Here is a 12,332-nt window from a genome sequence, read left to right as displayed (position 1 = left end):
GCTTTCAAGAGGTTCTTCCTACAATTATAATTCTTCATTCTTACTATTAGGTGTCTCGAGGACTTTCAAGAATCTCTAATCTTGGGGGGAAACCTTTTGGCCTCTAGTACATAAACGCTGGTTCCATACACGAGATTCGGAATAGTTTTATGAAGAACTTGTTCCACTATATCTTCTAGACTTATTTCTTTCTCCTCCCCTTCAGAGATTCCAAGAATTCTGCCATTGGAACATTTCATGGCATCATTTATTTCCCTGATTCTGTTTTCTTGGCTTCTAAGCTGTTTGGTCCAGGTTTCCTCCTGATATTTTCTATCTGTTTATTCTCCAGATCACTAATTCTGTCTTCTGTCTCAGTTACTCTAGTGTTGAGAGAATTTAGAATAGATTGAAACTCATTGAGATCATTGTAAAGCTCATCCCTGGTAGCTTTCAGCTCTTCCCTAATATTAAAAACATGATCTCTGGTCGTTTTCTGTTCATCCCTAATCATTTCCGTTTGGTCACCTATGGCTTCTCCAACCTAGCTATTGCTTGAATAATTGTTAGCCTGAATTCTCTTTCCGACATATTGTCTATGTTGATAGCCATTAACTCTTTTGCAGAAGGTCCATCCTCTTTATTTTTATCCTGTTGGGCATTCCTCCTCCTAGTCATTTTGGTGAGAGATGGCTGAATGGGTGTAGCTGGGTGTATCTACTGTGGTGCAGTCAAGGTGCACCCTGGAATGCTTCTGAGCAATCAGGGTTCCCCACCCAAATGAGTGGAAAAAGAAAAGGAAAAGAAAAAAAAAGATAGAGGGAGAGAGACAGGAAAGAAAGGTGAGATAAAAGAGAATATTTAGCTCAAATGGGCCCCATATATATATATATATATATATATATATATATATATATATGCAAATAAAGGAAGAATTTCGTCTAAGAGAACCCTGAGTGTAAGATACTATCAGGACAAACACAAAAACACAGAAACACTGGTGGAAGAAAAAGAGGGGAGAGTGGTTGCAAATTCTCAGTGTGGGTGAGGAAGGTTGTTTTGATTCCTCCAGAATGTATCTTGATATCTTTGCTAAAGAACTCAACTTTTCTAAGATAAAGGGGGTTTAGGAATTGGTTTACCTATAGGGTTGGCATTGTTTGGGGAAAGTGGATTACCTTGATATTTAACTCTATATGAATAATAGAAAATAAAAATTAAAAAAGGAATAAACTATACTAAACTAAACTAAAATTAAAAAAAAGAAATTTCAAACCCCTCAGACTGTTTTTCAGAGTCCATAGTCTCTCATGGTTCACCTCCCTTTCCAATTTACCCAAATTTGAAGTGGCGGGGGGGTGGGAGGTTGGGGTACCAGGTGGTGGGTATTATAGAGGGCACAGCTTGCATGGAGCACTGGGTGTGGTGAAAAAATAATGAATACTGTTTTTCTGAAAATAAATAAATTGGGAAAAAAAAAGAAATTTTAAAAATAGAAATGCAAAAGGAAAACACAGTTGTATGTATCAAAAAGTTCAGGTTAGAAGGTTATTATGGAATTTGATTTACTGGACATCTCACTGTGATGGTAAATAGGTTAAAAATTATCTATATAATAATAAAAATTGTCTATATAAAAAATGAGCCAGAATCATGGGAACAAATTAATGATAAATACTGGTCTATGAAGTAGTGGTGGTTGTTCTCTTGTCTTTTTTTCTTTCCTTTCCTGTTTGGTTTTCTGGGGGAGGGGCCTGCCACGTGGGTTTTCTTTTTTTTTTTTTTCTCCCCAATGTATTTATTTTCAGAAAAACAGTATTCATTATTTTTTCACCACACCCAGTGCTCCATGCAAGCTGTGCCCTCTATAATACCCACTACCTGGTACCCCAACCTCCCACCCCCCCCGCCACTTCAAACCCCTCAGATTATTTTTCAGAGTCCATAGTCTCTCATGGTTCACCTCGTCTTCCAATTTACCCAAATTCCCTACTCCTCTCTAATGCCCCTTGTCCTCCATGCTATTTGTTATGCTCCACAAATAAGTGAAACTATATGATAATTGACTCTCTCTGCTTGACTGATTTCACTCAGCATAATCTCTTCCAGTCCCGTCCATGTTGCTACAAAAGTTGGGTATTCATCCTTTCTGAATGGAGGCATAATACTCCATAGTGTATATGGACCACATCTTCCTTATCCATTCATCCGTTGAAGGGCATCTTGGTTCTTTCCACAGTTTGGCGAGTGTGGCCATTGCTGTTATAAACATTGGGGTACAGATGGCCCTTCTTTTCACCACATCGGTGTCTTTGGGGTAAATACCCAGGAGTGCAATTGCAGGGTCATAGGGAAGATCTATTTTTAATTTCTTGAGGAATCTCCACACTGTTCTCCAAAGAGGCTGCACCAACTTGCATTCCCACCAACAGTGGAAGAGGGTTCCCCTTTCTCCACATCCTCTCCAACACATGTTGTTTCCTGTTTTGTTAATTTATTTATTTTTCCCTGTGATATCCTCATCTAGTCTCACACCAAACTACCGGTCATGATTTCTCCAACTTTGTATAAATTATTCAATTTGGACATCATCCATTTTTCCACTTTCTTGCTTTTCAATATAATTTTGGCTATTCTAGGCTTATTTTTTCCTCTCACATAACGTTTATAATCACTTTGTCAATGTCCAGAAAATAACTTGATGTAATTTTGATTTGAATAGCATTAACTCTATACATTTAAATTAGTAAAATCAATACATTCACAACTTTAAATCTTCCTATCCATGAAACTGGATCATCTAAACATTTATTTAGTTCTAACTGCATTCCTCAGAATTTTGTGGCATATTCCTTATAGGTATGATATGTATTTTATTTTATTTTATTTGTACCTCAATTTTTTTTTCTCTTTCTTTCCCTCTTTCCTTCTCTTTCATTCTTCTTTCTTTCCTGGTGTTAAAGTAAATGATATTGTTTTTAATATTTCATATTACACTTGTTCATTGATGCTATATGGCATAGGGCAACGTTGCAGTTTGTATATTAAAATTTTGCGTTGCAAATTGGCTAAATTTCTATTTCACAAGAGCTTTTGTCTACTCTTGGCTTTCCTACCCAATAAATAGATCATTTACGAACAAAAGTGTTTTTAATTTTTCCTTTTCAATTTGTATACATTCCATTTCTTTTGATTTTCTAATTGAATTTTCTAATACTTTCTGCACAATGTTAAAAACGACTAATAAGAGAGAACATACTTATATTTCTCCCGATCTTAGTGTGAAAGTTTTTAGTTTCCCACTATTAACTATAAATTTCACAGTAGGATTCTTGTAGATATTCTTTGTCATGATGAACTGTTACCTCTATTTCTAGTATATTAAGAAGTTTAATTGTTAGTGGGTATCATATATCATACAATGCTCTTTAATTATATATTAATATGGGAGGTGATTATTTTCTTATTTATTCTTTTGATATAATGAACTGCATTAAGTGATTTTAGAATGTTTGATCAATCGCACATAATTGCAATACATCTACTTAATTGTGATATATATTTTGTACATTATTTATTTTATATTATTTTGATATTATTTGATATTATTTTGTACATTATTGTAATTAATTTGTAGCATTTTTGAGGATGTTTGTAACTATGTTCATAAGAAAAACTGATGTGTCTTTTTTTTCTTCTTTTTCTTTTTCAAAGATTTTATTTATTTGAGAGAGAGAGAGAGAAAGAGCGAGCATGAAAGGGGAAAGGGGCAAAGGGAGAAGCCCACTCCCTGATGAGCAGAGGGCCTGATGCAGGACCCGATCCTTGGACTCCAGAATCATGACCTGAACCAAAGGCAGTTGCTTAACCAACTGAGCCACCCAGGTGCCCCTGACGTATCTTTTTTATATTATTGTTGTAATTATAATAGGGTAATGATGATACCACAGAAGGAATAAGAAGTATTCCAATTGCTTTTATACCCTGAAAGTAACTTTAGGTAATTAATTTAATCTGTTCCTTCAATCATTTTTTTTTTTTTATGTAGCACACTTCCCTCGTACATTGGAAATGTTTTTTCTTTCCAATTTATTTATTTTCAGAAAAACATTATTCATTATTTTTTCACCACACCCAGTGCTCCATTAAAGCAGTGCCCTCTATAATACCCACCACCTGGTACCCCAACCTCTCACCCGCCCGCCACTTCAAACCCCTCAGACTGTTTTTCAGAGTCCATAGATTCTCATGGTTCACCTCCCCTTCCAATTTACCCAAATTCACTTCTCCTCTCTAACGCCCCTTGTCCTCCATGCTATTTGTTATGCTCCACAAATAAGTGAAACCATATGACACTTGACTCTCTCTGCTTGACTTATTTCACTCAGCGTAATCTCTTCCAGTCCCGTCCATGTTGCTACAAAAGTTGGGTATTCATCCTTTCTGATGGAGGCATAATACTCCATAGTGTATATGGACCACATCTTCCTTATCCATTCATCCGTTGAAGGGCATCTTGGTTCTTTCCACAGTTTGGCGAGTGTGGCCATTGCAGCTATAAACATTGGGGTACAGATGGCCCTTCTTTTCACGACATTGGTGTCTTTGGGGTAAATACCCAGGAGAGCAATTGCAGGGTCATAGGGAAGCTCTATTTGTAATTTCTTGAGGAATCTCCACACTGTTCTCCAAAGAGGCTGCACCAACTTGCATTCCCACCAACAGTGGAAGAGGGTTCCCCTTTCTCCACATCCTCTCCAACACATGTTGTTTCCTGTTTTGTTAATTTTGGTCATTCTAACTGGTGTAAGGTGATATCTCAATGTGGTTTTAATTTGAATCTCCCTGAGGGCTAATGATGATGAACATTTTTTTCATGTGTCTGATAGCCATTTGTATGTCTTGATTGGAGAAGTGTCTTTACATTTTTTCATGTTTCTGATAGCCTTTTGTATTTCTTGATTGGAGAAGTGTCTGTTCATATCTTCTGCCCATTTTTTGACGTGTTTTTCTGTTTCGTGTGGGTTGAGTTTGAGGAGTTCATTATAGATCCTGGATATCAACCTTTTGTCTGTACTGTCATTTGCAAATATCTTCTCCCATTCCGTGGGTTGACTCTTTGTTTTTTTTTTTTTTTTTTGACTGTTTCCTTTGCTGTGCAGAACCTTTTGATGAAGTCCCCAGAAGTTTATTTTCGCTTTTGTTTCCTTTGCCTTTGGAGACGTATCTTGAAAGAAGTTGCTGTGGCTGGTATCAAGGAGATTACTGCCTTTGTTCTCCTCTAAGATTCTGATCGATTCCTGTCTCATGTTGAGGTCTTTTATCCATTTTGAGTTTATCTTTGTGTACGGTGTAAGAGAATGGTCGAGTGTCATTCTTCTACATATAGCTGTCCAGTTTTCCCAGCACCATTTATTGAAGAGACTGTCTTTTTTCCACTGTATATTTTTTCCTGTTTTGTCAAAGATTAATTGACCATAGAGTTGAGGGTCCATATCTGGGCTCTCTACTCTGTTCCACTGGTCTACTTGTCTGTTTTTATGTCAGTACCATGCTGTCTTGGTGAACATAGCTTTGAAATGAAGATTGAAATCAGGTAACATGATGCCCGCAGCTTTATATTTGTTTTTCAACATTTCCTTAGCGATTCGGGGTCTCTTCTGATTCCATAAAAAATTTAGGATTATTTGCTCCAGCTCTTTGAAGAATACCGGTGGAATTTTGATCAGAGTGGCATTAAAAGTTTGTATTGCTCTAGGCAGTATAGACATTGTAACAATGTTTATTCTTCCGATCCAAAAGCATGGAATTGTCTTCCATCTATTTGTGTCTTCTTCAATTTCTTTCATGAGTGTTCTGTAGTTCCTCGAGTACAGATCCTTTACCTCTTTGGTTAGGTTTATTCCCAGGTATCTTATGGTTCTTTGTGCTATAGTAAAGGAATCGATTCTCTGATTTCCCTTTCTGTATTTTCATTGTTAGTGTATAAGAAAGCCACTGATTTCTGAACATTGACTTTGTATCCTGCCACGTTGCTGAATTGCTGTATGAGTTCTAGTAGTTTGGGGGTGGAGTCTTTTGGGTTTTCCATATAAAGAATCATATCATCTGCGAATAGAGAGAGTTTGACTTCTTCACTGCCAATTTGGATACCTTTTATTTCTCTTTGTTGTCTGATTGCTGTTGCTAGGACTTCTAAAACTATGTTGAAAAAGTGTGGTGAGAGTGGGCATCCTTGTCTTGTTCCTGATCTCAACTGGAAGGCTGCAAGCTTTTTGCCATTAAGGATGATATTTGCTGTGGGTCTTCCATAGATAGATTTGATGAGGTTCAGGAATGTTCCCTCTATCCCTATACTTTGAAGCACTTTAATCAGGAACAGATGCTGGATTTTCTCAGATGCTTTTTCTGCATCAATTGAGATGATCATGTAGTTCTTCTCTCTTCTCATATTAATTTGTTGTATCATATTGATTGATTGTGAATTTTGAACCATCCTTGTAGCCCAGGGATGAATCCCACCTGATCATGGTGGATAATCTTTTTAATGTGCTGTTGCATCCTGTTGGCTAGGATCTTGTTGAGAATCTCAACATCCATATACATGAGGGATATTGGTCTAAAATTCTCCTTTTTGGTAGCGTGTTTTCCTGGTTTGGAGATCTGGGTAATGCTGGCTACATAGAAAGAGTCTGGAAGTTTTCCTGCTGCTTCAATTTTTTGAAACAGCTTCAGTAGAATAGGTGTTATTTCTTCTTGGAAGGTTTGGTAGAATTCCCCAGGGAATCCGTCAGGTCCTGGGCTCTTGTTTTTTTGGGAGATTTTTGATCACTACTTCAATCTCGTTATTAGATATCGGTCTATTCAGGTTGTCGATTTCTTCCTGGTTCAATGTTGGTAATTTATATTTTCCAGGAATGCATCCATTTCATCTAGGTTGTTAAGCTTATTGGTACATAACTGTTCATAATAACTTCTGGTGATTGTTTCTACTTCCTTGGCGTTAGTTGTGATCTCTCCCTTTTCATTCATAATTTTATGAATTTGGGCATTCTCTCTTTTCTTTTGGATTAGTGTGGCAATGTTTTATCGATCTTATTGATTCTTTCAAAAAACCAGCTTCTAGTTTCATTGATACGTTCTACTGTATCTCTGGTTACTACCTCATTTATCTCATCTCTAATCTTGATGATTTCCCTTCTTATATGTGGAGTTGGTTTGATTTGTTGTTGATTCTCCAGTTTTTCAAGGTGTAGAGACAGCTGGTGTGTTCTGGATTTTTCAATTTTTTTGAGCGAGGCTTGGATGGCTATGTATTTTCCCCTTAGGACCACCTTTTCTGTATTCTATAGGTTTTGGACCGAAGTGTCTTCATTCTCATTGGTTTCCATGAATTGTTTCAGTTGTTCTTTGATCCCCTGGTTGATCCATCATTCTTAAGCATGGTGATCTTTAGCTTACATGTGTTTAAGTTCCTTCTGAACTTTTCCCTGTGATTGAGCTCCAGTTTCAAAGCATTGTGATCTGAAGATATGCAGGGAATAATCTCAGTCTTTTGGTATTGGATGAGTCCTGATTTGGGACCCAGTATGTGATCTATTCTTGAGAAGGTTCCGTGTGCACTTGAGAAGAATGACTATTCTGTTGTTTTAGGGTGGACTGTTCTGTATATATCTATGAGGTCCATCTGGTCCACTGTGTCATTCAATGCTTTTGTTTCTTTATTGATTTTCTGCTTCGATGATCTGTCTATTTCTGAGAGAGGCGTGTTAAGATCACCTACGAGCTTTCTCTTTTTCGCCGCCATCCTGCTGTGTGCTGCGCGCTGTTAATTGACCATGTCTTCTCACAAGACTTTCAGGATCAAGCGATTCCTGGCCAAGAAACAAAAGCAGAATCGTCCCATTCCCCAGTGGATTCGGATGAAAACTGGTAATAAAATCAGGTACAACTCCAAGAGGAGGCACTGGAGGAGAACCAAGCTGGGTCTCTAAGGTGTCCCACATCACGCGATGACACACCTAATTGGCACCACGTATTTAATTAAGCTACTTGAGGATCATGTGTTCTATTCCATCACCCTGTAAACACCTTTCTGCCTGGCCAATAGATACCATTTATCAGCGAAAGATTTTTCTGTTACTATAGCTCTGCACCAGCGAGTTGGTTTGGTAATAAACGTGAGGCCTTTGAGCTGTACTGCTATTGTGTTTCTGATTTGTGAAGTACTGAATTCCCCCTCTTATTAGCTCACCAATGGAACTTGCTGCAGTGATAGATATGTCCCTTGACGACCAAGTATGTAAATTGTGGCTAGGGGGCGCCTGGGTTGGCTCCGTGCCTTAATTGCCTGCCTTAGTTAGGCTCCCATCATGGTTCTGGGGAGGGGGGTGGGGGGTCTCCTTGTCCCTCTGCCCCTCCCCCCACCCCACTCATGCTCTTTCTCAAACAAAATCTTAAAAAACAAAGCATGGCCAGTTTGAATAAAGAACTGATTTTTGAATTTTTATTTAAAACAACAAAAAAAAACAAAACAAAACAAAAAAAGATCACCTACGATTAGTGTATTCATATCAATTTGACTCTTTATCTTCATTAACAGTTTTCTTAAGTAATTGGCTGCTCCCATACTGGGAGCATTGATATTTACAATTGTTAGATCATTTTGGTGGATAGTACCTTTAAGGATTATGTAGTGTCCTTCTGTATCTCTGACTACAGTCTTTAGTTTGAAATGTCAATTATCTGATATGAGAATCCCTGACCCTGCATTCTTTTGAGTCCCATTGGCATGAAAGATGCTTCACCCTCCCTTCACTTTCAGTTTGCGTGTATCTTTAGGTTCAAAATGGGTCTCCTGTAGATGACATATGGATGGGTCCTGTCGTTTTATCCAGTCTGCAACCCTGTGCCATTTTATTGATGCATTTAGGCCATTCACATTGAGATTGATTATTGATAGGTGTGTTTTTATTGACATCAAGTTACCTTTGAAGTTTTTCTTTCTGTACAGTGTCTCTATATTTCTTTTCAATGCTATTCCTTGGATTTTTCCTCTTTTATAGAACCCCCCCTTAATATTTCCTGCATTGTCGGCTTGGTGGTTGCATAATCTTTTAAGCCTTGCCGGTCGTGAAAACTCTTTATCTCTCCATCCATTTTGAATGTCAGTCTTGCTGAGATAAAGTATTCTTGGCTTCATGTTCTTCACATTATGGCCCTGAATATATCTTACCAGCCTCTTCGGGCTTGACAGGTCTCTGTGGACAGGTCTGACGTTATTCTGATGGGCTTCCCTCTGTAAGTAAGGAGACTCTTTGCCCTGGAGGCTTTCAAGAGATTATACCTACAATTATAATTACTCAATTTGACTAGCAGGTGTCGTGATTTTTTTTGGAATGTATAATCTTGGATGGAGGTGCTTCTAGTACATGAACGCTGGTTCCATTTGCGAGATTGGGAAAATTTTCATGAAGGACTTGTTCCACTGTATCTTCTAGACTTCTTTCTTTCTCCTCCCCTTCAGGGATTCCAATAATTCTGACGTTGGAACGCTTCATGGCATCATTTATTTCCCTGATTCTGTTTTCGTGATTTCTAAGCTGTTTGTTCCAGTATTCCTCCTGATCCTTTCTCTCTATCTCTTTGTCTTCCAGATCACTAATTCTATCTTCTGTCTCAGTTACCCTAGCTTTGAGAGAGTTTAGATTAGATTGGAACTCATTGAGAGCATTGTGAACCTCCTCCCTGGTAGCTTTAAGCTCCGCCCTAACATTGTGAACATCCTGTCTGGTCGGTTTCAGTTCGGCCCTAATCAATTATGTTTGGTCATCCATGGCTTTGTCCAACCTAGCTATTGCCTGGATAATTGTTAGCCTGAATTCTCTTTCTGACATATTGTCTATGTTGGTCGCCATTAGCTCTGTTGCAGAAGGTCCATCCTCTGTATTTTTCTTCTGTTGGGCATTCCTCCTCCTAGTCATTTTTGTGGGAGATGACTGAACAGATGTAGCTGGATGTATCAACTCTGGTGCAGTCAAGGTGTACCCGGGAAAACTTCTGAGCAATCAGTATTCCTCACTGAAACGAGAGACTAAAGAAAAGAAAAAGAAAAAGAAAAGAAGAAAAAAAAGAGAGAGAGAGAAAGGAGAGATGAAAGAGAAGTTTCAGCCCAGATGGGCCCCAAGGTAAGATTTATGAAGTAGACAAACAATAAGAAATAAAAAGACTGATATAAGTATATGACAAGAAAGAATATATATATATATATATATATATATATATATATATATATACACAAATAAAGAAAGAACCTCGTCAAAAAGAACCACAAGTGTAAAATTTATATGCTATCAGGGCAAAGACAAAAAACACAGAAACACTGGTGGAAGAAGATGGGAGAGTTCTTATAAATTCTTAGTGTGTGCCAGGAAGGTTGTTTTGATTCTTCCTGGATGTATCTTGATATCTTTGTTAAAGGACTCAACTTTCCTATGATAAAGGGGATTAAAAATTAGTTTACCTATAGGGGTTTTATTGATAGGGGAAAGGGGATTACTTTGAAGTTTTACTCTATATGAATATTAGAGGATAAAAATAAAAATGAATAAACTAGACTAAACTGAACTAAAATTTAAAAAAAGGAATTCAAAAAATAAAAATGCAAAAGGAAAACATACGTGTATGTATCAAAAATTTCAGGTTAGAAAGGTATTATGGAATTTGATGTACTGTACAACTCACTGTGATGGTAAATAGGTTCAAAAAATTACCTATGTTTAAAAAAAAATGAACGGGAATAGTGGGAATGAGTGAACAATATAATTTTTCTATGAAGTAGTGGTTGTTCTCTTGTAGTCCTTTTTTTTTCCTCTTTTTTTTTCTTTCTTGGTTTGTTTTCTGGGGGAGAGGCCTTCCACGTGGTTTGTCAGTCAATGATGTTTCCTGAGTTAAGTCCTCCGGCCCCCCTCAAGGGGGTGGGCTCTGAGGAAACTGTTGTTGTTTTTTTTTTTTTTTTGAGGCTTTTGTTCTCTGGTGGTTTTTATGCTTGTTCACTTTTTTCCTCTCACCTTGACCGCCTTTGATGGTTTTTGTAGTTTAGAGGAAAACAAACTGCACCCTGATCTCCCTTTCAGACAGAAGCCTCAGTCTGGGTGCAGAGCCTAAATATGTTCCCCCTTGACTGCTGGCAGAGCAGGTTCCAAGTTGCAGACCCTGGGGGCTCAGGATATTTTGCTTGTACCCAAAGCCAAGGCAGTGGCAGCTGTCTAGGAGCTCCCAACCGCCAGAGAGGTTCCAAGCAGCAATTGCACACTGAGATTTTGCCACTGGCCTGGGCTGGGAGTGCCCGGCTTATGCGCACCTCTTTCAGAGGCAGCTATGGGTCGAGCGCGAGTATCGGGCACTGAGAACTGGGCACTGGTCTGTAAGCACCAGGCTGTGCTTTTGTGCACCTCTGTCAAAGGTGAGTTTGGGGCGCGCGGCTTAGGCTTTGAAACAATGGTGCAGGCAAAGAGTGCCGGCCAGGCCTTTGTAACTCAGAGGAGCATGAGGGACCTGCGCACGTATCTCAAGCTTTGTGGTAGGTCTCGTGTGATTTGCCCACCGGCGTGGCTCCCATCCCTTCACAGGAACTAGAAACCGCGCATTCTTGGGCGCACTGGCGGCTTAGGGTCCAAGACCTGGTCTCCTCCACACTCTCTCTGCCTCACTGCCGTGGAGGATGTCCTGGGACTGGGGACTTAAGCCCCTGTCCCTAGTTGCCCCAATTCCCACATATTCCCCCAGTGATCCTTTACTCTTTTGCAGTGCTTTCAACCAGTCTCCAAGTTAATGCTGGTCCCCAGATGCAGGGCACTCTCGCTTGTATTGGGGTATTACTTTCTAACTGTTCCCATCTGGTGGCTCCCTCCCCCTTTTGTTTATCTTCCGATATCAGTCCACCGTTCCCATTCTGCTTTACCTGCCCACTGGCGTATTCTGCCCCTGTAGGGATCCAGACATGTATAATTCTGATCTCAGGCTGATTTCATGGGTGATCAGAGTTCTTTGGTAGGTAACCAGCTCACTTTGGAGTACCGGCTGAAAAGGTGCCTCCTCCTACTCCCCCACCATCTTGTCCCCCCTCTTTTTTTTATATACAGATAAATTTTTAACCTATTTACCATCACAGTGAGCTGTCCAGTACATCAAATTCCATAATAACCTCCTAACCTGAACTTTTTGATACATACACTTCTGTTTTTCTTTTAAATTTCTATTTTTTGAATTTTTTAAAATTTTAGTTTAGTTTAGTCTAGTTTATTCCTTTTTATTTTTAATTTCTAATATTCATATAGAGTTAAAATTCAAAG

At 38.7% G+C, this 12,332-nt stretch overlaps 1 protein-coding gene across 1 annotated transcript; it reads left to right on the top strand.

Annotated features, from left to right (window-relative positions):
* Window positions 1-7,753: 7,753 nt before the first annotated feature.
* On the top strand, window positions 7,754-8,178 carry LOC122900544 (60S ribosomal protein L39). Its single transcript, XM_044239303.1, has one exon. The coding sequence runs from the start codon at window positions 7,818-7,820 to the stop codon at window positions 7,971-7,973; it is 156 nt and encodes a 51-aa protein (XP_044095238.1). The 5' UTR covers window positions 7,754-7,817; the 3' UTR covers window positions 7,974-8,178.
* Window positions 8,179-12,332: the final 4,154 nt, after the last annotated feature.

Source organism: Neovison vison, chromosome 1 (assembly GCF_020171115.1).
Source record: "Neovison vison isolate M4711 chromosome 1, ASM_NN_V1, whole genome shotgun sequence".
NCBI classification, from domain to species: domain Eukaryota; kingdom Metazoa; phylum Chordata; class Mammalia; order Carnivora; family Mustelidae; genus Neogale; species Neogale vison.
The sequence above is the reverse complement of the archived record's forward strand: the minus strand, read 5'-3'. Positions and strand labels throughout refer to the sequence as shown.

Coding starts and splice junctions, on each gene's coding strand:
- LOC122900544 (XM_044239303.1), top strand. CDS start 7,818: ATGTCTTCTCACAAGACTTTCAGGATCAAGCGATTCCTGGCCAAGAAA.